Here is a 27521-nt window from a genome sequence, read left to right on the forward strand (position 1 = left end):
AATATATTCAAGGTGAACAACATGAAGATTTGATAAATGTATACATTGTATAATGATTACCACAATCAAATAAACTAATACATCCCATACTGTAAATTGGATCCCAAAAACTTGTTTGTCTTAGGTCTGAAAGATTTCAACTGTACTTTGACATTGAGATAATAATCAACAAGTATGTGGTATCTCACAGATTTACTTTTGTGACTCATAAGAGGAGAAATACCAAGTTTCAGGGAATCCTTGATATGTCAAATCTACTTAGGAAAATATGGACACTGGTGTGAGTATCAGGCTTATCCCTTCCCTTGGGAATCCATAGGGTCTAGAAACTCACAAATACTTAGTTGAAATGAGTCTTAAATGACTCACTCACCTGAAATTTTGACTTGAGACACCACTCCATCTCCTCCATCACTGTGCGCGCGAACCTCCACAACGTATTCTCCATCTCTGGGGATTGGGACTTCTATGGAGTGTTTGTGAGTTGAATACAGTTTGCCATCGTGCTGACCATCAGGTCTGTAGAGTACCTTATAAAAATACAGAAATGTTTAACATCCTCATCCTCTTTCAACATGGTTTATTATTCTTTTAGCATACTGTTCATTTGTTTATGTACTATTGAATAGTTTCCTTAGCAGAGTATCCTTGTTGTCCTATGTATGTTGTTTAATGAAACTCACAATGAATTCAGAAACTTGTTGTTTCCTGTACTTAAAAAATTTAAATAAGAATATTGTGCTTTTGGCCAGGCGCGGTGGCTCAAGCCTGTAATCCCAGCACTTTGGGAGGCCGAGACGGGCGGATCAAGAGGTCAGGAGATCGAGACCACCCTGGCTAACACGGTGAAACCCCGTCTCTACTAAAAAAAAAAATACAAAAAACTAGCCAGGCGAGGTGGCGGGCGCCTGTAGTCCCAGCTACTTGGGAGGCTGAGGCAGGAGAATGCGTGAACCCGGGAGGCGGAGCTCGCAGTGAGCTGAGATCCGGATGAGGATGTTAAAGATGGTTCAGTATTAGAAAACTGGCCACACCATATCTGATTTTGATGATATTTAGATGAGACTTTGGATTTAGATTTTAAAGTGGATGCTGGAATAAGTTAAGACTTTGGGGATTTTGGAGAAGAAATAAATGTATTTAGTATGTGAGAAGAGCATATATTTGGGGGAATGACCAGGGACAGAATGCTCTAGTTTGAATGTTTATGTCTCTACAAAATAAATTTATGTTGAAATTAAAAAAAAAAAAAACAGAAATGTAAATATGCAGTAAAGTCATAATAATGAGCCAGTGCTGTAACACTAAAACCAGAATAAAAATGCTTACACTTTGATTAACAAAAAGTAATAAATTTGAAAGAAGAGGAAAAAATTAATAAATTTAAAACTAGATGAAAAAAAATCATGCTAGTTTCAATTCACAATAGTTGATTTTTGCAAGTTTTTAGGATTATCCAAGGAGATGTGACTTAAGCATCTAAATTTTATTTTTTGATGACCCAAAATAAAAATATAGAAAGAATATGCCTTTTTAACAAAAAAGCCTAAAATGAGAACTTTTTAAATATATTTAAATGGTCTGAAAATTGCTTCTCAATTTTTATTTCTACCATTTTCCACAAAATTTGGTATCCAGTGAAAAATGTGAAAGTGTGTGATATAAAGAATATAATTAAAATAAGCTTTTCTCCTTTTTGTTCATTTATAAACGGTAACTCAGTTTATCCATGAGTTTGCTGGGTGCTGGGCAACCCTATCATAATCATTGCCAAACAAAAATAGTTGCATTCTCTCTCCTCCTTAAGCTCCGATTATTGTATTCTATCTTTAAATCATTCTATTTATCTTACACTTTTGGCATAACATTTTGCTGAAATTCACTGAAGATAATCTTTTCCATTTCAAAATGTACCATGGCACCATGTCATCTGATTCTGCTCTACAACTATTGAATAGAATAAGAAAGCTGAATGGGGCAAGCCATGGTGGCTCATGCCTGTAATCCCAGCACTTTGGGAAGCTGAGGTAGGTGGATAATTTGGAGTCAGGAGCTCGAGACCAGCCTGTCCAACATGGCAAAAACCTGTCTCTACTAAAAATACAAAAATTAGCTGGGTGTGGGTGTGGGCACCTGTAATCCCAGCTACTTCGGGGGCTGAGGCAGGAGAATCACTTGAACCCAGGAAGCGGAGGCTGCAATGAGCCAAGATTGCATCACTGCACTCCATCCTGGGTGACAGAATGGGCTTCCATCTCAAAAAAGGAAAAGAAACCCATCTTGGGTTTCTCGGAAAGAGCAAGAATTGCAAACATTAATCATCACTATTTGTAAATACCTTATATCCTGTCACTGTAGATTCGTTTGATAGTGCAACGACATGATCCCAGGTGATTATATAGCGTGAACCAGACCTTATTGAACTGATGATCCTTGGAGGCTGGCTAGGAGCTGTGAAAAGTAGTAATATGCAATCAATGGTCATCATATCCAATCTCAATTCTGCATACTCTATTGCATCAGGTATTATAATGCTGATGATAATGGTACTGACACCACCACCATCTAATTTTAACAAGTGTTCACAGTATGCCAGGCACTATGCTAAGCACTTTACATCCATGAGTCCATTTAATGTACTCCATGGCCCTGTGAGGTAGGTAATATGACTTTTATTCTCTCTCTTCTCATCGTGCTCTGCTTGGGTTTCTTTCTCCACTAGTCTTTCCAAATTGCTGTTTGCAGGGTCATCCATCACCTCCAGTTGGCTAAATCTAATGTCACTTGTTTATTCTTTTCTAAATTTAACATTTTTGGAGCATTTCACAGAATTGACCATCTTCTTTCTTGAATCTCTCATTTTTTTCTTAAATTCAGATTGTAACAACTGGGTTTTCCTTCTACCTCATGGGCTGCTGCTTCCCATTATTCATGCTTAGCTGGCTCCCTCTGTCAACTTGTAACTGTTGGATGACTTAGGACATCACCTATGTACCCTTTTCTACTCTCTCTGAATCTTCCCTAAGTACTGACACTTAGGCCCATGGCTTTAAATATTCACAGTTCTGTCTCTAGCCCTAATCTCTCTTTCAACCTCTAGACACATGTGGCTAGAAGTCTCTCTGTCTAGGCAGATATCAGCCTATTTCTACTTGAGTCTCTAAAAGATTTCTCAAATGTAGTATAATCAAATGTAATACATTTTTCAAATGTAATATAATGTCACGTATCCTCAAATCTTTCTCCAATGAGTCTTTGCCATCATCAGCAAACGGCACAACCAAACCCCCTAGTTTCTCAAGCAGAAATTCGGTATTTAGTCTCTCATCTCACTCATTGCCAACATCCAAATTGGCAGCAAGTTGTCAACTCTGCCTACAGAAAACTTTCCACTTCTATCTCCATTTTCACTTAGTGCTAGCCACTATCAATTCTCTCCTTGACTGCTGAAATACTCTCCTAATTGGCTTTTCTGCTTTCACTGTTAATCCATCACAATCCACTTTCTGTCTAGAAGCCAGAATGATTTTTTATAAAACAACATCATAAATTAGATATCACTCTGTTTTAAAATCTTTCAATGGCTTATCATGTTTAGAAAGAAATCAAACTCATCCCAAATGCTTACAAGGTTCTCCATAATTGGGCCCCAGAACTCTTCCCCCTCCTTACTCAGAACCTATGCCCTGGCCCCAGCAGCCTTTCCACGCCTAAAATATTTCAAGCGCTCTCCACCTTAAGGTTTTGTACTACTTAACGTGCAAAGAACCTTAAGACTCTGCCTACAGCTCTTCACATAGTGGGTGGTTCTTATCATTTATCACTCAAACCCTAGCTTAACTGGCATCTTCTCAAAGAGGCCTTTCCTGGTCACCCAATCAGTATTTCACTTTCATCTAAGTAACTTTAATTTTGTCTATTTATAAATTTTATTGCCCTGTCATCTGCCATAATCCCACTTATTTATTTGTCAGAGTTTTTGTTTGTTTGTTTGAAGTTTCTGTCTCCTTTCATTAGCTTGTAAACCATGTGAGAAGAGCATCTTGGACTGGTTTGATCCCTTTTGTATCCTCGCCATCAAGAATAGTACTGAGCACCCAGCATATTTTTGATAAATGAATAAATACATTAACAAACGGAAAAATAACAAAAAATGAATGCTCCTTTTACAAATTAGAAAACTGAAGTTTAAATAGGTAATTTATCTATTGTCATACATTTAGCAAGTGGCAGAGACAGATCTCAAACACATGTCTTGACACCAAATTCTAGTTCTTGTCACTACATTCTGTCATCTCACTGGGAGAGTCTCTGTCCCAAAGTGAATTTCATAAATTTGCAAACTCTAGTGGTAATCACATCTTCAGATTCTTGAGACATTTCCTAGAGTCCTACATACAAATTCTCCTTTTTATTTATTCCACTTGGGTTCAAGAACAGAGATATCAAAATGAATACAGAGATTAGAATGACCAGAAAGTGAGCAGGGATAGGTGGTCTTGTATTATGAACCACCTAAAACATACAGTACTAGAACATACAGTAATAAGAAAGTAAGCATAATGCTACACATTTAACTTGCATTGCACTGTGCGATGACAGAGGTTTATAAATTAAAGCCTGTAAAAATAAGCAGATTTTCAATTTTCACATGTTGTTGATGTACTCCTATGAAAACAATGTTTAAATTAATAAATACAGGGTGAAGACAAGTTCATGGCACAAAATTTGAGAGGACAGCCTTTACAAAAGGGCAGCTCTCTCACTTTATTTCTATAATGAAATATTTAATGTATGAGGGTATTTTTCACATTTTTTCATCATCTACAATAACTCACGTTTTAAGGGAAATCTTGTGTGGCTATAAAGGATAACATTGAAAAATGTGCTCAGGTATCTAGGTAGGAAATTTCCTTCAAATGTATTCCATCATGATTGAATCAAGTGGTAGTTTTTGACAAGCCTAAAAACAAAATGTGAGACTCACGTGCTTTCTTGGTGAAAGTCTCAATCGTGTCACTTGGAGGTCCACACCCTGCACTATTGCAGGCCCCAACTTCTATAAAATACTGGGTGTCTGGCAGAAGGTTCTCCAGCCTGGCCGAGTACTCTTGGCTGGTGACTTGAACTCTGTTTGCAGCTTCTTCTTTGTCATGGGCAGCCCAGTACCGAATCTGCAAACGTACAGGATGAGTTATACTTTGCCATGAGTCTTCAGTTGTGAAAAGTTCTCTTCAACTAGTTCTGTTATCATTGGTGTTGACTGATCATCATATTTTCAAATCTTTTTTAATGATATCTACCCTTCTATCAGTTTTAGAATATAGAAGGGCACACAGGGCAGAAGTGATTAAATATGCCAAAAGCAAATCAAACTCTTACCTCATTGCCCAAAATAGTTTTACATTGACTAAAAAAGAATAAAAAAATAAAAATTAAAAAAATCCCAAAAACTTTGAGAGCAGACTTATTTTCAAAATATAAAAGTGGTCTCCATTTGGAAGTATTTGTCACTATCATTTTTATCATGTATTTCCTGTTTTACTTCTGTTTGCATGATTTCAAAATTGTTCTGAGCCATTCTTAAAGCAGTTGGAGAGGAATATAATTTTGCTGGATAAAAATAGTTATTATCTGACCTAGAACATGCTAAAGTAATACTTTCTTCTAGCTCCTTTCAGAAGTAGGTCTCTAATGTTATTTCCTTTGAACTTGTATAGAAGCTAGATATAAAAGAAATACGTCTAATAATTGGATAAACTGTATAAATTATTTACCTGTAAAATAATTTTTTAAAAATGTTATCAATTTTGTGATTAGAAATGATTACTTTTGTCAGATAATTACAGGATTCCTTTTCTCTTAAAAGTTTAAGAAAAGTTATGGATTATAATTTTCATTCTTTAAATAAAGGCTCTTTTTGCATTCAAAATTTATGATTATATCTAAGGTATGAATAAAATGTTATATCTAATATAAGAATACAAAGAAAAGGATTATTTGTAACTATCCTGATATTTTACATATTTTAAATGCCCAATCTATAAAATAATGGGATTTTAATTTCACAATTAACTAAAATGCCTAGATTAAAATGTCTAATAATAATATAATCCTGCACTTTTATTTACATAAACATGTAAGGAACCATTATAAAATGCAACAGGATGGCTCAAATTCACTTGGCAAAAGTGAGGTTTATATGTTGAATGAGCACATTTCTGAACATTCAGGAGTGGATGAATGCTTCCCTTTTCATCCCAGGCAGGGCAGCTTCAGAGACACATTTATACAAGTCCTCAAAGGTCTCAAGGGATGGAGTACCAGTTGCCCACAGTGGTTGCCAACAAAACAAATAGCACCTTTGTATCTGAGTTCCCCCCTTTCCTGTTCACTCTGCCTTTTCCTCATACCTGCTTCCTAGGATCATATTGAAAACAATCAGTCAACAACAATAATAAACAACTTTTTTCCGCATCTGTGTTTGAGGCTTTGTTTCAAAGAGATCCAGACCAAAATGGATATCTTCTCCAAAATAAGAAAACAAAGCACTTTCTAAGTATCAGTTTCAGCTCACGATAATAATTTAACCTTTAAAAACATTTGAGTAGACTCTACAGGATTGTTCATCTTTTATGATGACTGTGAAATCAGTCATCTGCATTAATCTCTAATTCAGCTGCTAAAGTTTTTGCATTCATTATTCCTGGTAGCCTATTTTACTTATTTTCATTAAATTAATTAAGTGAATATTTTACCCACTGGGTGAGCAAACTAAGTCTTTTGTGGATTCCTGGGCAGTACCCCAAAGTTCCAAAATGCACTTGATAAGAAAGACTTCTTGTATTCTTCTAGCTTACCTACACTATAGAAAAATTCACTGGGTATTAAGATGGAACGTGGGGAGCTCTTTAACGAAGTAAGAGAAAAAAACACTAAGTGACATAAGCATTCTACTGAGATACACTTTACAACCACAAGGGAAGAGATTGTCTTTAAATTCAATTTCTCACAATTCTCATTTGAAATGTCAGGAAATGAACCTTGAGATGGTTTCAATCAGGCAGGAGTCAGGGCTTTCCAGCTTTATATTTTATGTTTTCAATGTGCTGCTTTCTTTCTGTGTATCTTTATACACAGAAAAATATAGATCCATCGTACATTTTCATGGGAAGTGCAATGGGGTATTAGTTTTCACCCTCATCTATCTTGTTAAACCATTGGCTTCTCCAATCATATTAAAATGGAAACAATAACCACATTATAGTCAGGCAAGATCCCCTCTCCCCACCACCGGCCACATTTACAGGAGCATTTCCTGCAGAACAATAAATACTATGGATTTTCTCTTTTAAGTGTTCGTGCTTGTCTCTTTGATACTCAAGACCCTGTGTGAAAGGTTTAAAAGGATTTTAAGAAAGAATGAATGGAAAGAATAATTCTATGATTTACTTCCAGCAATTATAATCAACCATTCTCTGAAGAGGCAAGAACTAGATTAAAATCTGATTATGACAATTATTACTCAGACAGACACTTCTAATCCTCGAGTTCTTCATCTCTAAAGTGGGGATAATTGTAGTGTCTTTGTGTGGATTTAATAAAATGAGCTTAGTTAAGTGTTTAGCACAATAAGGACTCAAGAAGTGTTATCAGTCTTTTCATCATTAACATCATCATGATCATCTTCCTCACTGCCATCATCATCATCATCATCATTATCATCACCACCACCATCTTTGAATGCCCAATGACATAAACAGGCAAAATTATTAAATACAGGTTATTTAATATCTTTCACATAACAGTTCTATGAGGCAGTGGTTACTTTCTCACTTTATAGGTGAGGAAACTCAAAGTTCAAATCAATTTTCTACAAAATTCTTAAGTGACAGAGCTGAAATATAAACCCATATTTGCTCAGCAGCAAAGCGCATAAGTTTTTACTTAATGTGAAATTGGAAAAGGTCAGAAATCTGTGAAACCAACTCCTCATGGTACATACTTTTCCCTTGAAATTATCATTTGAGAAAATCTTATTTGATAAAGATTACTTTTTACTATGTGAAAATCCTTAATCAAGGTTTAGTTCCCAATTAAAAAATATATTTAATTATTATCTGAATCATTGGTTCCACTATGTTGTTGTTTCCTACCTCTTATTTCCTTGTCCTCTTCTTGTTAAAAGTAAGCAAATAGTCAATATATAATTCTTGGCATTGACAAAAATAATATATAATTTTCTAGCATATTTTAAAGTAAAATATGTCATATATTTGACATTTTGACTCAATGATATAGGTTATACATTAAATTATCCTTTTTTCAATTTTTATTAGTTAGAAATAAATAATATAAAAGAAGAAGAAATCCTATGCTCCAAAATTTTACTTTCCAAGTTCTACACATCGATGTCTTCTCCCAAAGATACCTCAAGTGTATTTATTATAGGGGTTTGTAACATCTAGTGAATTTCTCTCTTTCCTACTCCTTTTCTACTAGCTATAAACATAATTGTCAGGTTATTAAGTTATGAATATTGGGTATTCTCAGTCTAATTATTCCCAGTCTATTCTTCTCTGTTCTATAATAAATTCAGCTGAACCCTTGATAGATGATCAGAGGGTTCTTTAAGATCTTCCCAAATTATAATATATTGTGCCAATAAAAAAGCTTCCTGTTGGTCTGGGTGTGTCTGCTCAAAGACTTGAGTTTCTTTTACAGCTACAACTCAGAAACATGGCCTTGCGAAAGCCCAACTGTAACACTTTATTTAATCATACTTCATTATTCCTATCAGTATTCAATGAATATCGATTTAAAGCCTGCCTGGTGCCCAGCACTGTTCTTGCATGGCACTGAGAGTAGAACAATACCCTGCCCTCATGGAGCTAATATTCCATGGACAAGGGAGAAGGGAGGGTACTGGAGCCAAGAATGCAAGCTGGCTGGGAGAGTAGGGTAGGTGGAGGGGCAGCCCTAGACAGCACTCACTGAAAACAAAACAGAGGGGAGTCTGTGATGTGCGGCAATAAAGCACCAAAATTTGAATCAGACAACTCGAGTTTTACATACTGCTCTGACACTTGCTATAAGTGACAACTGAGGCAAGTTGTCAAATCTCTTTGGTATCCATTTGCTCATCTGTAAAGGAAAAACCATGTTAATTCCTTCGAATTTTCACTTCTTGCACTTAAAAATGTGAGCTGATGATTTCACGTTTCCTACATAGCTCAGTCTAAATTGCATTAGCATTGTATTAAAGACCCTAACTAATCTTTCTAGTTTTGATTTTCCAGTTTTTACTCCCTTGACTAAGACAAGTTTTCTCATTTGTGTCTGACTGATTCTTACTGGTTCTTTAAAATTAAGCTCGAGGGAAGTTTTATTTGGGTCATTTTGATTGTTACTTCATAGATAACGTAAAACATATTTGGTATGTTTATGATTGTTTATTTTGGAGGGACTTTTCAAAATGGACCTACTGACTCAAAGAGGATGACTATTTTCAGGATGCTTCCATAAATTATCAAAATGCTTTCCAAAAAACTTGAGATTCACCAACTTTTTATGAGAATGTTTTCCCAAAAAGACTTTGGGTAATCATAAGTGTTATTACCATAGCTTTTATTTTGGCCAGTTGTTTGCCAGGACTTAGGTTTCTTTACATCTCCCCTAGATAGATAGGCCAGTTAGGAACCCCTGTTTTATTCTTTTTTTTTTTTTTTTTGACAAGATGATGGAAATTTATAGAGATATACAGCACTTATTTTTAACTGATCAAGAGGTTGTAACTACTATTTAGGTTTTTCATCAACCATCTTGTCATTGTCTTTTTTTTTTTTTTTTTTTTTTTATACTGTAAGTTCTAGGGTACATGTGCATAACGTGCAGGTTTGTTACATATGTATATTTGTGCCATGTTGGTGTGCTGCACCAATCAACTCCTCAGCACCCATCTATTCATCATTTATATCATGTATAACTCCCCAATGCAATCCCTCCCTCCTCCCCCCTCCCCATGATAGGCCCCAGTGTGTGATGTTCCCCTTCCCGAGTCCAAGTGAACTCATTGTTCAGTTCCCACCTATGAGTGAGAACATGCGGTGTTTGGTTTTCTGTTCTTGTGATAGTTTGCTAAGAATGATGGTTTCCAGCTGCATCCATGAACCCCTGTTTTATTCTTAACAATTAACTTATATATGACCACAGTACTAGACACCGAGAATAAAGTATTAGTTGCCACATAAATTAATGGGACATTGAAACATACAACACATTTGAAAATGTATGCTCATATATTTATGAATAAATGTATTTAGTTTGATAAAAATTTAACATACCTGATAGCTTTCCACTATTTTTTCTAAAACATGTTCCCAATGAACAGATATCTCAGAAGATGATAAGACTTTTACACCTACTTCTGTTGGGGCTTCACTGGGAGCTGAAATTTTATGAGAACATTACATTATTAGTGAGATACTTACATTTAAGAAATTCGAATAGCATCATTTGCTATATGAATGATGTGATACCATATTTTAATTTTAGTGTTTACAAAATAGCTTTAATATTTTCAAAGTGAAATAAGTGCAATTATTTTATTACCTCTTCCCATATTTTTCTAACGTTATTTTATGGTATTAGTGATACATGTGCACACATACTTTCATCTACATAAATGTTAATATAGACATCTACACATACACATACTTACACACACTTTTACCAAATACAGGAAGCTTCATCAATTTCTATTACATCTGTGAGCAAAATGATACTATTTTTTCAATTTCTCTCAACTGATATGCTTAAGAAAGCCTGTTGTTGCAAATTAAAATTATAAATATTTAGCTATCAACTCTATATTATCGGAAATAGGAAATTTGGTATTATAGAAAACTGTTCAATATGATACATTTTCTCTTATTTGCTATTTGTGGGAACTAACTATAAACAGCAATATCATTAATAAAACTTCCCTTTTTATGTTCAAGCTAAGATCTTTTTTAAAAATGTAAGAGCCTTTGAAACAAGTTGTAACATCCACTGTTTCCTGGACTCAAGAAAGCTTTTATATGTCTAATCTTCCAACTGGGCATCAAGTCAAATATGTATCAAAAAGGCCTCTGTTGGGGGGGGGGGAAGTAACTTACATCCCTTATGAAATTTACACAAAGAAACCAATGAAGCCTTTAAGCAGGGGTGATCAATTTTTATTGTCTTTCATTAAAAAGCCATAATCCTATTTAATGTTTAAAAATGTTCTACACATGAACACAGTTGCCTTTCCAAAACAAGGTAAACGTGTAGCACTATGATTGATTTCTCAGCAGTGGAAGAAGAGATTAACACTTATACAAGTTTCAACACATGCAAGTTTTATGAGACTCATGAAATATTTAGGAAAGAAATATAATTAAATACAAATGGCCGTGACTAAATAGATGACAAGCTATTGGCCTGAAAGCTTATTTTAGCATCAAGTAAAGCAGTAAAAAGGTGAGAAGGTAAAATGCATAAAGCACTCATTTTATCTGTAAGATGTACTCATGTTCTTCAAATTATTAAAACTGAGTGAAGTTATTATATTTCTTTGTTGTTTTGTTTTGTTTTTGAGATGGAGTTTCACTCTTGTTGCCCAGGCTGGAGTGCAATGGTGCAATCTCGGCTCACCACAACCTCCACCTCCCGGGTTCAAGTGATTCTCCTGCCTCAGCCTCCCAAGTAGCTGGGATTACAGGCATATGCCACCACACTCGGCTAATTTTGTATTTTTAGTAGAGATGGGGGTTTCTCCATGTTGGTCAGGCGGTCTCAAACCCCTGACCTAAGGTGATCCGCCCACTTTGACCTCCTAAAGTGCTGGGATTACAGGCGTGAGCCACCACGCCCAGCCAAGTTATCATATTTCTGCTGAATAAGCACAAGCATAAAGAATAAAAATTTGTCATCAGGACTTTTCCACTGTTTGACAATAAACAAATTATTTCTACATTTTATTATTTTGACATATTTGGTTGTGCTAAAAGTAAAAAAAATTCACACATACACACCCACACACATATATTAACATACACATACTTTTGTATGCAGTAAAAAATACAGTAAAAAGTATATATATACTTTTAAATATATACATATATACTTATATATACACATACATTTATATATATGAATGACTGCCTTTTATATTAAATAAATTTTATTATGTATATTTAAGATATATGACATGGTATTATGAGATACATATATAGAATAAAATGGCATTTAATAAAAGTAAAGATCATAGGATGATTTAATTATATATTACACTTTTAACAAATACTAAAACTAATAATTCTGTGACTGATGAATATATGCGAGAATTTCTGTTGAGGTATAAGGCATGGCTAAACGTCTCTTTTGGAGTAAAAACAATGGAAGTTGGGTGAACCAATAGAGCCCATTTCCTCTAATGATAGAAGAGTACCTCACACACCTTTAGTTTTCAAGCTCTTCTACTTGTGCTTCTCACACATGCAAAGAGAAACTTGACCAAGGGTAAATGTATCATTGCCAAAGACCAGAAGGCAGTGACATCTCTATTTGCTTTTCTAGCCATTAATTATTTACACAGTGCACATTAATAAAGAAAGGTATTATTTTTAACAAGAAAAACAAAAGTATAGCAGCTTAAACAGAAATCAGAGAAAATAATGTAATTATGCTCAATCTAAAACTGTATGTCATTTGTATAAATATATAAAGTCCTCTATGGCCATGCTTAGTTAAGTTAAAGTTTCTAGAAAAATAAGAAGAGCTGGTATTAGTATAGTTTATTTCCCCAAATGCCCTACAGGACAAATTTTTCCCCTTTCAAGAAAACAATTTCAACTGACTGACCCCTTTTCCATATAATTACATCTAGATTCCCTTTAACAAAATTTGTGTTCTCTACTGTAATAAAAAGTTACCTAAATGCTATAATTACACATATTTTTAGGTTAGAAGTTTGGGCCATTTTACAAATAATGTATACATTATAGAATTTTTAAGTTGTAAACTTTATGAATATGTAGACATATTGAGGTTCTGTTCAAGTATGGAGAACTACAAAATTATAATCAAGAGCCCAAAAATGGAAGTCAAAGCCAATTATTTTAATGGAGATTTCCTAATACCATGGGCATGATCTAAATGATGAAAAAGACTCTAGCAGCATGCTCATCATTTAGATGAAGAGGCTGATGTTTAATTTGGTTCAAAATAGTACTCATTTACTAAATGCATAATGCTATAAAAAGGCCTTACTAAATAAGGGCTGAAAGGAAACAAACTAAATGCCTACTAGAGAATTACGTTTTTCCTCCCTCCTCATGTAAGAAGGTCCTTCTTTTACCTACCGTCTTGTGCTGAATTAATGACTGCTACTAGGCTGTAAGGTCCATCTCCTTTGTTGTTGAAGGCCTTAACTTTAACTTGAAACGCAGTAGAAGGGCTCATGGTTTCGTCTTTATGTACATATCGGCCAGTGTCAGGATTAGTAACTGTGACTTTTTTCCATTCTTCACCATCAAATGGCTTAAATGCCACGATGTAACCAAAATTGTTGCCATAGTGGTATTCTCTTGACAACGGCTAAATAGAAATTAAAATATTGGGTAGGTTTTAGTAATACAGGTAGCAGGGAGGAAATCCTGTGGGGATAATGACACACATGGAGGCATGCTCTTTGTAGAAACATATTCAGTTCATATGTTAGTGCTGGTTCCAAAAGTCAGAGGAAACATACTCAAACATGGAATGACCTTATTTAACAAATGGTAGCCTTGCTACTCCCAGAACACCTCAGGGGCCTCCCACTCCGGGTCTTTTTCCTTTCAATTCCTTCTGCCTAGAATGTTCTCCTAGATGTTATGTGACTCCTCCCACCCACCCCCCTTCCTCACTTTCCCGAGGTAAAAATCACTTACTTGACGATGTTTTCTCTGACCACAGTTCCTGCCACTGCAAGATTCCAACACAATACTCCATGCCCCACACCCTACCTATTGTTTTTCTTTAACCGTAACAAAATCTATACATTTTACTTATTTATCTACTTTATTGTCTCTCTCAACTATAGAATACATGTTTTGTGAAGACAGAGTTTTTGTCAGTTTTATTTTTCTCTTTATCCCTAGCACCTAGAACAGGGCTTCAAGTAGTATGTATTTAAGGGATGAGCAAATGAATTTCATTAGAATTGAAAGGCAGTGGTAAGAGAGTTATATAAGACTCTAGCCTAGAATATCTACCTTGTGATCGAAAAGAAACTGGTAAGAGGAATACACGTAGGTTGCGAGGAAGGGACAATATTGCACTCGTTTGTAGGAGGATGGCTTTGGGTTTCTATCTCCAATTCTAAAGCAAGTGCTTGGTTTTTCACTATTTTCTCAGGGTTTCTTATTATCACCCATGTCAACTGCCTTATACAGAAGTCTATGTCAGCCCTAATCACCTATTATTAATAAATATTGACTTACAGTTAATTCTAGTGAGTACTCATCAGTTAGCCTTTATTAGCAATTAAGGTAAATGTGCACATTGTATATTTACTTTTTTTTTTTTTTTTACCAGAAAATCAAATTTAAGATGTATTGAGGCAAAACCTTGAAGTAAATATAACACTACTGTTTGGACATACTTATAGTAAATAGGAAGAGATAGAAATGTGTAAAGGTCAAATGGTAGAAGCTGTATGTGGTTGAGCAATACATTAATAGGTATGTGATTTTAGATTATTAGATAATATAGCCTAACATTTCTACAATAGTTTAAACATTTTTCTTATTGATAGTTCTCTACTTAGTTTTTGGAATTCAGAGAATAACAGAATCAGCTATGAAACTTTCAAAAATAACAACTCTCGGGCTCTATCTCCAGAAACTTGAATTTGAATCTTTGGAGGAGAATTTCCAATAGTGAATTTTTTTATAAGGCCCATCTTATTCTGTAGCAGATATCCACAGAATTTATAAAAATCAAGCCATAAGAGAAAAAGCAAAATGTCCTAATTTTTATAATATTTGCATTTTTTGGACATTTCATTGGCAGTAAAACTTAGAAATAAATATTTTAAGATTCAGATTAGCAAATGGGATTTTTTTTTTTTTTACTAAATCTTGCTTTAAAATGTGATTTAAATGCTAAGTATAAAAATGACCACAAAACACACAGTGAGTCAAGTTTTGCTAGACATTCACTTATTAAATAAATCCATTTGACTCATGCAAAAAATAAAACCTGTCATTTTTTCCACAGTCTTCAAAATCCTTTGGAGCCTAAATTGTGCTCTTTGACTATCCGCAGTGATTCAACACTAAGCATATTTAATGAAGAAATGAATCTGTATAAACCATGCTATATGGATAAATGCCAGGTGTCTAAGTCAGACAATTTTGTCCTATCACAGCTTTTCCGACCCCTCCCAATATCTTTCCTATTCCAAAAATCCAGCTAAGATGTATTGTTTTCTAGAGATTATAGTCTCTGATATAGAACTCTCCTTTGACTCATGAAACTGTAATAAAATCCTTTGGATACCTCAGTAACTAGTCCCATGGGTGACTTCTGAGACTGACCTATCATGCTAGATTACACCAGTGATCAAAGTAAGCCTCAAGTGAGGAGGCCAACTCCAGTTTCAAAACTTTGTTTGATACAAAGTTTGTAAATGGAAGCTTTGGAATTTAGAATGTCCAGAGACAATGTTTAAAATTACAATTAGATTACCAGACTACAGTGATCAAAGTATCTCTGGAATCAGACGGCTGAATGCTTAATCACCTAGGCTAACAGATCTCTTAGCATCCAGGATTCATTCTTGCATAGGAACTACACACTAAGCCACAGTAAGCCAGGTAAAATCTGATATGCATTTATGAAAAAAATAGTAATATATTCTTGCTTGTGCAGTAGACATTCACTTTCATCTCAATTTATTTCAGGATACAAAATGGGGTGAAAGTTACATATAGATAGAGCAACCTATAATATGTGCAACTCGTCAATACTTACCGCCCATGTTATGGTCAGTTCTCTGTTTCTTCCACCTCCACCTCCTACATCTGAAGGAGCCACATTTGGTGCTGAAACAAAAAAACAAATATATGCAAAACAACAAAGAAAATAGGGCTTATATTTTTTCCCTGGTGTTAGAATTCGTATTCACCACAGAAACCAAAAATGTTTTTCTTTTACTAGGAAAAACACACTGGACAAATGATCCACCCAATTATAATAACAATGGCTCACAGTAGTTGTAATAATCAGTTTTTCTGCCAACATAAAAATTGATTTGGTGCCATAGGAAGTGTGGCCATTTCTCTCAGCAAAGGATAGTGAAGCAAGTTTGCCTCCCCATCTTTTTCTTCTTTCTGTCCTTTCAGTTGATATGATTTTGAAAGATTACATAGACTCTGTTGGAAAAAGATTTTGCCACTTTTACTTTTGAACCCTACGTACGTTTAATAACTTACTGTTGTGTTAGTTTCATGCTTCATTCTACAAATAAATGTTAAGAAACCATTCATTTGTATTGGAAAATGTTTCCCCAAATATCTAAAAATATTAGAAATCTAATATCATCTCTCATGCTCTCACTTTCAGTTCCTCAATTTTTTCTGAAGCTGTACCATCAGTGACTCCAAAGTACTCCCTTCCCCATTCTCTTACATCATCTTGTAGTTTCAGTTTCCCTGCTAGAAAGACCCTTTGTAGTCTCTGATCTTAAAAATCTTTCTGTCACACTGCTGTCTTCTTAATCCCCAAGCCATCACATCCTTTTCTGCCACTGAACTGCATGGAAGAACTGATATATGGCTATTCTTTTTTGTACTTTACTCCATAATCACTTTTTAACAACCCACAATATATCCAATATAGGAGTTAAGAAGAAATCACTTAGGCAGAAAGTAAGGGTATGGGAGTCCTTGGTAAGGCTTTGCTTTTTAATGAAAAGCAGCCCCAAATCATTTTCTAAGAAAGAGAAACCTGTAAAGTCAAGCTGCAGACATAGACAAGCAAGCTGGGAGCTTGCAGGGGTGAATGCCGGCAGGAACTACAGACTACACATGTTCAAGATGGCGGCTCCATCTTCCCTTTCCTTTGTCAGCCACATGTACAGTAAGAAGCAGAAAGATGACACCAATCAACTGGAAAGCCTATGTGCATAACAAGATTAGAGTGCGGTGACCAGCCTTCCCCATGTCCTTTGTAAACTTAATACCTGATCAAACCAATCTGTGGGCCCTATGTAAATCAGACACCACCTCCTCAAACCTGACTATAAAATCCAGTGCATTCAATGCCAGCCAGTCTTTTCTACTTGGGGACCCCTCTCCCTCTACAGAAAGAGAGCTGTTTCTCATTCATTTCTCTTCTGCTTATTAAACCTCCACTCCTAAACTTGTGTGTGTCCACGTCCTAAGTTTTCCTGGTGTGAGATGATGAGTCCCAGGGTATATACCCCAGACAATGTAGCCATTTCATATTGGGGACCTCATCCAGGATATCAGGGTACAACATTAATCGAATCAGTGAGTAGAGGAGCAGACTCCAACTCTGTCCTTTCATTCTGAAGCTATTGGCCTCCATTTAAGAACCAAATTAAACCAAATAGTAGACCCCCTTCAGCCATAAACAAGCGTGGCTGGCAGCCATATAAGACTTGGGGGACAGGCTTACTAGGGAGAACATGGAGAATTCCCAAGTACCCATGGGTTGCTTGGCATATTGGCCATGTTTGAACTAGCTTCCTTTCATGGAGGACTTAGCTGTCACGTAGGGCTGGAAGAAGTCCTGGGGCAACTGAGGATTTCTGGAGGGGGCTACCCCAGGTGTTATCCAAAGACTATTGGACTGACCCCAGCCTCTGATCCCCCTGATGGGCTGTCGACCACAAGATCTCCAACTTTCCTATCGTTATTTCCTTCTTTCCTGTTGGCACTGTCATAAATCTTATCCTCTCTGTGTATGCAATGTGTGGGACGTTTTAGGGTTCAGGGAAGGAATCCTGTTTGGCAAGATCAGAGAATGTCATAGTAACTGGGGATATAGCTCAAGGGAAGGTGTTTTTGTGATGTTCTAGGAACCGAGGGTACCCCCAGTGAGCATCTCTCCCTGCCCTTGTTCTAGAGAGCACATGGCATTTCAATGTCTCTCTCTGCCCTTGGTCTGGAGAGCACATGGCATGTCAAGGTCACTCTGCCCTTGGTCTGGAGAGCTCATGACATCTCAAAGCCAACAGCACCACCTAGTGGAATACGAATCCTCTCCATGAGGCACGTTGTCCTTTACCGAAACACTCTAGCTTCCCAATTCTCTCTCCTTTTTATGCCTCTCTACTAGAAACCAGGCTTTATGCTGTTTCTGTGAATGGGAAAACTCTGCCTTCAGCAATTAGGAGTACAATGTCCTCCAGAACCAAATTTTAGTCTCAGTACTGTCCACTCTTCAGGAAAATAGCCATTTGGTCCCTATGTTCTTTTAAGACACTTATTCTGCTCCAATTAGAATGGTACTTAATTAGTAAGGGGATTTTAAGTCCAGAAGTTAACTGGAACCATTCTCTAAGGGTAAACACTTTAGCATGGGCCATAATACCAGGATATAGAGCTCAAACCAGCACACTTCCTCCATTAAGGAGGCAAGCGCAACAATTGCCCAAATGCAACTGTTACATAGTCTCTCGCAAGATCCATTTTTCAGGGAGCCCCACAGGCCAGGCAAGTCTAGGAAGTCAAAGGGAAATCACAGGCAGAGGACTAGAGTTGCATGGGTGAGAATGACTAAAACCCACCACTTAGTTCGTCTGGTTCCATGGCTGGGGAAGTCACACCTGCAACCATGCGCAGCACATTTAACAAGGTGCCAGGATGCCAGGAACCATGGAGAGAAAACAGCAGAGGGGACACCCTCACTGTCTTTCTCCCCATGCTAGGTCACATCAAAAGGAGGAGTCTAAAGGGATGCCTTTTTTTCCTTCTCTTTATCATCTAAGGCCTGAACTCCTCTGGAGTGCATTCTGAAGCACTGGGACTCCTTTGACCCTGAGACTTTCAAGGAAAAAGTGGCTCATTTTATTTTGCACAAGGGCATGGCCTACTTACTAGACCTTTGCAGGTGTCACTAAATCAACCTAGCCCTTTTAGCAATCATATCAGGCAGGCCCAAAGGGAGTGATTCCCTAAGACTAGAAAAGCAACTTCCAAAGGAGCCGTCTGAGAATCCCCCTTATTTGGAGTCACCTCAAGTTCCCTTCTCATTGCAGAATCTCAGGCAAATAAGGAAGACTTAGGCCAATTTTCTGATGATCCTGGTAGGTATATAGAACCCTTCCAAAATTTAACTCAGGTGTTTCACCACACATGGAGAGATGTTATGCTGCTCTGAAGCCAAGTCTTAACTGCAGCTGAAAAGCAGGCAGCTTTGCAGGCAGCAGACAATTTTGGAGATGAACTACATGTCTCCTGTGGAAATTAAAAAGGAAAAAAGGAGACAAGGAAGGCAAAGAAATAATGGAAACACCATTCCCGATAGGAAAGGAAGCAGTTCCTCTAAAAATACCCCTAATTGGAACACCAGTGATGCCACAGATGAATGGAAAAGGAAACACCATTTAATGTACATATTGGAGGGCCTATGAAGAGTGAGGGCAAAATCTATTAATTACTCTGTACTTTCCAAGATAAACCAGAAACTAGATGAGAATCCTGCAGCCTTTGTGGAAAGACTGAGAGGCACTCATAAAACATACCTCTTTATCCCCTGAATCAGTTAAGGACAGCACATACTAAGGGACAAGTTTATTAAAAAGGCAGCTCCCAATATTAGAAGGAAAATACAGAAGAAGGCTATAGCACTAGATAGCATCTTGGAGAACCTCCTAAGGGTGACCACTTTGGTGTTTTCTAATAGGGACCAGGAGGAGGAGGTCCAGGAGAAAGGAAGGAAAAGAGAAGGACAGAGGCACTAATAGCTGCTCTGCAGAGATACAAAGCCAGGAATCCCTGAGGTACATTTCCTTGTTTCTATCGGTGCAGCAAGTGAGGGCACTTTAAGAGTGCCCAGGCAGCAAGAGAAAAACCACCTCAACCTTGTCTAGCCTGTGGCAGGAACCACTGGAAATTGGACTGCCCCCAGAGATGAAGGTCACTGGGTTCCAAACCAGCCTCACAGATGGTCCAACAGGATTAATGGGTCCTGGAGCTCCAGTAGCTCAAACTGACATACAGCACAGGAGCCCTGGATGATTCTGGAAATTGGAGGAAGGTAGATCTCTTTCTGAACAGTAGAGCCAGTCTCTCTCTCTCTTCTCCTCTCTAATCCAGGCCTCCCCTCTTTCTGTAGCATGAACATGAGGTGCATCTCAGGAAAAACTCTAATTCAATATTTTTCACAACCCCTTAGGTTGCAGATGGGGAAACCTATTATTTACACATGCCTTTTTAATCCTGCCAAAAAGTCCCACTCCTTTATTAGGTAGAGATATTTTACTAGCATGCAGACCAGCATCCTTACAGGTGACAAACTCTATGTAAATCAGGCACCACCTCCTCAAACCTGACTATAAAATTCGGCATATTCACTGCCAGCCAGTCTTTGCTGCTCAGGGACCCCTCTCTCTATATATAGAGAAAACTGTTTCTCTTTCGCTTCTCTTCTATTAAACCTCTGCTTCAAAACTCGTGTGTGTCAATGTCCTAAATTTTCCTGGTGCGAGATGACAAACCGCAGGGTATATACCCCAGGTGATATAGCTGCTTCATATCCACTTCTTTAAATAACTGAAATTTCTCTTTAAAAACACACAAAACTTCTTTGAACTGCCAAGTCCAATGGCCTCTTCTTTGATTCTCTCCAAGTTTTTCTCTCTCCTTGAAATTCTTTCAGGTAAGCACTGTATCTTATCAGATTTGTATACTTAGCACCTAACTGGCCTTGTACAGACGAATAAAGTATTCATTATTTGTTCCTGCAGTCTGGGCACCACCCAGCTACCCAGCCATGTGGATGAAGTCCATGTTTCTATAGAGGATATACCTTTCCCTATGCAAATGCTTTGACTCAGTCTGAAATACCATCCCCAAATCTGTTAACATTTCAAAGAGATGAAATGTTAGTCCCCAAATCCCCTCCCATTTTGGAATAGCCACATCTTCCTTAGAGTGCTCAAAGCAAGGTATCCATTTACGGAATTGTAGCTCCTAATAATTGTGATTCAAAGATACCTACATGAAAACTTCTGATATTAGCTATGTAAATTATTTGGTGAAGTATGTACATTAATTGCACAGAAACAAATAAAACTATATGCAGAACTATATGGTGGATCACTCCTACTTAGGGGACACACAGAAGGCACCCATACCTTTCCCACCAGCACCCAGCCCCTGAGCCAATACCACTTCCAGCATGACCACACAGTCTCCAGCAGGGGTCCTCTGCTCCCACCCCCCAGCTGTGTTGCCTTTGCCACTATGGTGAACACCTGAAGGGAGGCAGACACCCCAGCACTTGCTAGCACTCTGCTACAGTTGCTACATCTTACCCCTCTCCTCCAGTGCAGTGGATTCCAAACTTTGAGGAACCACAGGGCAAAGTAGAGGCCCAATACGAGTCCCCCAGAGTCATAGCATGCAGTCCAGGAATTGGGAGCTGAATGTTGGCCCCATAAAATCTTGTGGAAGCTGGTAAGCTAAATCTACCTTATACCACAATCAAACCCTCAGGTCATCAAAGAGGATAAAAGAGGAAAAAAAATCAAAGGTCATCAATTTCAAAGATTAAAGATAGATAAGCCCACAAAGATGAAAAAGAATCCTCTGAGAATGTTTAAAATTGAAAAAGCCAGAGTGCCTTCTTTCCTCCAAATGATGAAATCACCTTTCCAGCAAAGGTTCTGAACTGAGCTCAGATGGCTAGATTGACAGAAATAGAATTCAGAATATCCATAGGAATGAAGATTATTGAGCTATAGGAGTACACTGTAACCCATGGTAAGAAAGCTAAAAATAAGTATAAAACAATGAAGAAATTGACAGAAAAAAAATAGACAGTTTAGAAAAGAATGTAACTGACCTGATAGAGCTAAAAAACACACTACAAGAATTTTATAATGCAATCACAAGTATCAATAGCAGAATAGACCAAGCAGAGGAAATAATCTCAGAGCTTGAAGACTGGCTTTGTGAAATAAGACAATCAGACAAGAATAGAGAAAAAAGAATAAAAAGGAATGAAAAAAATCCAAAAAATATGTGACCGAATCTGCAACTCATTGGTGTCCCTGGAAAAGATGGGGAGAATGGAACCAACTTGGAAACCGTATTTCAGGATATCATCCAGGAGAGCTTCCCCAACCTAACTAGAGAGGCCAACATTCAAACTCAGGAAATGCAGAGAACCACAGTAAGATATTTCACAAGAAGATCATCCCCAAGACACATAATCATCATATTTTCAAAGACTGAAATGAAAGAAAAAATGCTAAAGGCAGCTAGAGAGAAGGATCAGGTCAACTACAAAGGAAGCCAACCAGACTAACACTGGACCTTTCAACAGAAGCCCTCCCAGCCAGAAGAGATTTGGGATCAATATTCAACATTCTTACAGAAAAGAAATTCCAGCCCAGAATTTCATATCCAGCCAAACTAAGCTTCATAAGCCAAGGAGAAATAAGATCCTTCTCAGATAAGCAAATACTGAAGGAATTTATTACCACCAGACCTGCCTTACAAGAGCTCCTGAAGGAATCACTAAATATGGAAAGAAAAGACCATTACCAGACACCACAAAAACACACTGAATTACACAGACCAGTGACACTATAAAGCAACCACATAAACAAGTCTGCAAAATAACCAGTGAACATCACAATGACTATATAAAATCCACACATATCAACAATGACCTTAAATATAAATGAGCTAAATGCCCCAATTAAAACACACAGAGTGGCAAGCTGGATAAAGAATCAAGACCCATTGGTATGTTGTCTTCAAGAGATCCATCTCACATGCAATGACACTCATAGCCTCAAAATAAAGGGATGAAGAAAAATCCACCAAGCAAGTGGAAAACAGAAAAAAACGGGTTGCAATCCTAGTTTCTGACAAAACAGACTTTAAGTCAATAAAGGTCAAAAAAGAGTAAGAAGGGAATTACATGGTAGTAAAGGGTTCAATTCAACAAGAAAATCTATAGTAAATATGTATACACCCAGGACAGGAGGACCAAGATTCATGAAGCAAATTTGTAGAGACCTTTAAAGAGACTTAGACTCCCACATAGTAATAGTGAGAGTCCTTAACACCTCACTGCCAATATTAGATCATAAAGATGGAAAATTAACAAAGATCATTAGGACCTGAACTCAGCATTGGATCAAATGGACCTCATAGATACCTACAGAACTCTCCATCCCAAAATAACACAATATATATTCTTCTTATTGCCACATGGCACATACTCTAGAATTGAGCATGTAATTGGAATTAAAACACTCCTCAGCAAATGCAAAAGAAATGAAGTAATAAGAAACAATCTCAGGGGAAGAGCAAGATGGCCGAATAGGAACAGCTCCAGTCTCCAGTTCCCAGCGGGAGCAACACAGAAGACAGGTGATTTCTGCATTTTCAACTGAGGTATTGGGTTCATCTCACTAGGGAGTGCCAGACAATCGGTGCTGGGCAGCTGCTGCAGCCCAACCAGCGAGAGCTGAAGCAGGGCGAGGCATCGCCTCACCTGGGAAGCACAAGGGGGAAGGGAATCCCTTTTCCTAGCCAGGGGAACTGAGACACACAACACCTGGAAAATCGGGTGACTCCCACCCCAATACTGTGCTTTACCAAGGGTCTTAGCAAACGGGCACTCCAGGAGATTATATCCCACACCTGGCCGGGAGGGTCCCATGAACATGGAGCCTCCCTCACTGCTAGTACAGCAGTCTGTGATCTAACAGCAAGGCAGGAGCGAGGCTGGGGGAGGGGCGCCCACCATTGCTGAGGCTTAAGTAGGTAAACAAAGCTGCTGGGAAGCTCGAACTGGGTGGAGCTCACAGCAGCTCAAGGAGGCCTGCCTGTCTCTGCAGACTCCACCTCTGGGGAAAGGGCACAGCTACACAACAACAACAACAAAAACAAAGAAAAAGGCAGCAGAAACCTCTGCAGACGCAAACGACTCTGTCTGACAACTTTGAAGAGAGCAGTGGATCTCCCAACACACAGGTTGAGATCTGAGAATGGACAGACTGCCTGCTCACGTGGGTCCCTGATCCATGAGTAGCCTAACTGGGAGACATCCCCCACTAGGGGCAAACCAACACCCCACACCTCACACGGAGGAGTACACCCCTGAGAGGAAGCTTCCAAAGCAAGAATCAGACAGGTACACTTGCTGTTCAGCAATATTCTATCTTCTGCAGCCTCTGCTGCTGATACCCAGGCAAACAGGGTCTGGAGTGGACCTCAAGCAAACTTCAACAGACATACAGCAGAGGGTCCTGACTGTTAGAAGGAAAACTAACAAACAGAAGGACACCCACACCAAAACCCCATCAGTACGTCACCATCATCAAAGACCAAAGGCAGATAAAACCACAAAGATGGGGGAAAAGCAGGGCAGAAAAGCTGGAAATTCAAAAAAATAAGAGCGCATCTCCCTCTGCAAAGGAACGCAGTTCATCGCCAGCAATGCATCAAAGCTGAACGGAGAATGACTTAGACGAGATGAGAGAAGAAAGCTTCAGTCCATCAAACTTCTCAGAGCTAAAGGAGGAATTACGTACCCAGCACAAAGAAACTAAAAATCTTGAAAAAAGAGTGGAAGAATTGATAAGTAGAATAATAAATGCAGAGAAGGCCATAAACGAACTGACAGAGATGAAAACCATGACACAAGAAATACATGACAAAGGCACAAGCTTCAGTAACCGATTTGATCAACTGGAAGAAAGAGTATCAGCGATTGAGGATCAAATGAATGAAATGAAGTGAGAAGAGAAATGTAAAGAAAAAAGAAAAAGAAATGAACAAAGCCTGCAAGAAGTATGGGATTATGTAAAAAGACCAAATCTATGTCTGATTGGGTTGCCTGAAAGTGAGGGGGAAAAAGGAACCCAGTTGGAAAACACCCTTGAGGATATCATCCAGGAGAACTTCCCCAACCTAGTAGGGCAGGCCAACATTCAAATTCAGGAAATACAGACAACACCACAAAGATACTCCTCCAGAAGAGCAACTCCAAGACACATACTTGCCAGATTCACCAAAGTTGAAATGAAGGAAAAAATCTTAAGGGCAGCCAGAGAGAAAGGTCGGGTTACCCACAAAGGGAAGCCCATCAGACTAACAGCAGATCTCTCGGCAGAAACTCTACAAGCCAGAAGCGAGTGGGGACCAATATTCAACGTTCTTAAAGAAAAGAATTTTAAACCCAGAATTTCATATCCAGCCAAACTAAGTTTCATAAGTGAAGGAGAAATAAAATCCTTTACAAATAAGCAAATGCTTAGAGATTTTGTCACCACTAGGCCTGCCTTACAACAGACCCTGAAGGAAGCACTAAACCTGGAAAGGAACAACCCGTACCAGCCATTGCAAAAACATGCCAAAATGTAAAGACCATCGAGGCTAGGAAGAAACTGCATCAACTAATGAGCAAAATAACCAGTTAATATCATAATGGCAGGATCAAGTTCACACATAACAATATTAACCTTAAATGTTAATGGACTAAATGGTCCAATTAAAAGACACAGACTGGCAAACTGGATAAAGAGTCAAGACCCATCAGGTTGCTGTATTCAGGAGACCCATCTCACATGCAGAGACATACATAGGCTCAAAATAAAGGGATGGAGGAAGATCTACCAAGCAAATGGAGAACAAAAAAAAGCAGGGGTTGCAATCCTAGTCTCTGATGAAACAGACTTTAAACCATCAAAGATCAAAAGAGACAAAGAAGACCATTACATAATGGTAAAGGGATCAATTCAACAGGAAGAGCTAACAATCTTAAATATGTATGCACCCAATACAGGAGCACCCAGATTCATAAAGCAAGTCCTTAGAGACTTACAAAGAGACTTAGACTCCCATACAATAATAATGGGAGACTTCAACACCCCACTGTCAACATTAGACAGATCAACGAGACAGAAAGTTAACAAGGATATCCAGGAATTGAACTCATCTCTGCAGCAAGCAGACCTTATAGACATCTACAGAACTCTCCACGCCAAATCAACAAAATATACATTCTTCTCAGCACCACATCGCACTTATTCCAAAATTGACCACATAATTGGAAGTAAAGCACTCCTCAGCAAATGTACAAAAACAGAAATTATAAGAAACTATCTCTCAGACCACGGTGCAATCAAACTAGAATTCAGGACTAAGAAACTCAATCAAAACCGCTCAACTACATGGAAACTGAACAACCTGCTCCTGAATGACTACTGGGTACATAACAAAATTAAGGCAGAAATAAAGATGTTCTTTGAAACCAATGAGAACAAAGATAGAACATACCAAAATCTCTGGGACACATTTAAAGCAGTGTGTAGAGGGAAATTTATAGCACTAAATGCCCACAAGAGAAAGCTGAAAAGATCTAAAATTGACACTCTAACATCACAATTAAAAGAACTAGAGAAGCAGGAGCAAACACATTCAAAAGCTAGCAGAAGGCAAGAAATAAGTAAGATCAGAGCAGAACTGAAGGAGATAGAGACAGCAAAACCCTCCAAAAAATCAATGAATCCAGGAGTTGGTTTTTTGAAAAGATCGACAAAATTGATAGACCGCTAACAAGACTAATAAGAAAAGACAGAAGAATCAAATAGATGCAATAAAAAATGATAAAGGGGATATCACCACCAACCCCACAGAAATACAAACTACCATCAGAGAATACTATAAACACCTCTACGCAAATAAACTAGAAAATCTAGAAGAAATGGATAATTTCCTGGACACTTACACTCTCCCAAGACTAAACCAGGAAGAAGCTGAATCCCTGAATAGACCAATAGTAGGCTCTGAAATTGAGGCAATAATTAATAGCCTACCAACCAACAAAAAGTCCAGGACCAGATGGATTCACAGCTGAATTCTACCAGAGGTACAAGGAGGAGCTGGTACCATTCCTTCTGAAACTATTCCAATCAATAGAAAAAGAGGGAATCCTCCCTAACTCATTGTATGAGGCCAACATCATCCTGATACCAAAGCCTGGCAGAGACACAACAAAAAAAGAGAATTTTAGACCAATATCCCTGATGAACATCCATGCGAAAATCCTCAATAAAATACTGGCAAACCGGATCCAGCAGCACATCAAAAAGCTTATCCACCATGATCAAGTGGGCTTCATCCCTGGGATGCAAGTCTGGTTCAACATACGCAAATCAATAAACATAATCCAGCATATAAACAGAACCAAAGACAAGAACCACATGATTATCTCAATAGATGCAGAAAAGGCCTTTG

At 37.8% G+C, this 27521-nt stretch overlaps 1 protein-coding gene across 1 annotated transcript in view; it reads right to left on the bottom strand.

Moving 5' to 3' along the window:
- CNTN1 (contactin 1) overlaps positions 1-27521 on the bottom strand; it is a 441173-nt gene that overhangs the window by 50376 nt on the left and 363276 nt on the right. Inside the window, exons 18-23 of the mRNA XM_030939730.1 lie at positions 16045-16115; positions 13389-13623; positions 10344-10447; positions 4988-5174; positions 2339-2451; positions 374-530 (exon numbers count right to left, since the gene is read on the bottom strand). Of these exons, the coding sequence (XP_030795590.1) occupies positions 374-530; positions 2339-2451; positions 4988-5174; positions 10344-10447; positions 13389-13623; positions 16045-16115 (867 nt within the window). The remainder of the gene's footprint in view (positions 1-373; positions 531-2338; positions 2452-4987; positions 5175-10343; positions 10448-13388; positions 13624-16044; positions 16116-27521) is intronic.

Source organism: Rhinopithecus roxellana, chromosome 10 (genome assembly GCF_007565055.1).
Source record: "Rhinopithecus roxellana isolate Shanxi Qingling chromosome 10, ASM756505v1, whole genome shotgun sequence".
NCBI classification, from domain to species: Eukaryota; Metazoa; Chordata; class Mammalia; order Primates; family Cercopithecidae; genus Rhinopithecus; species Rhinopithecus roxellana.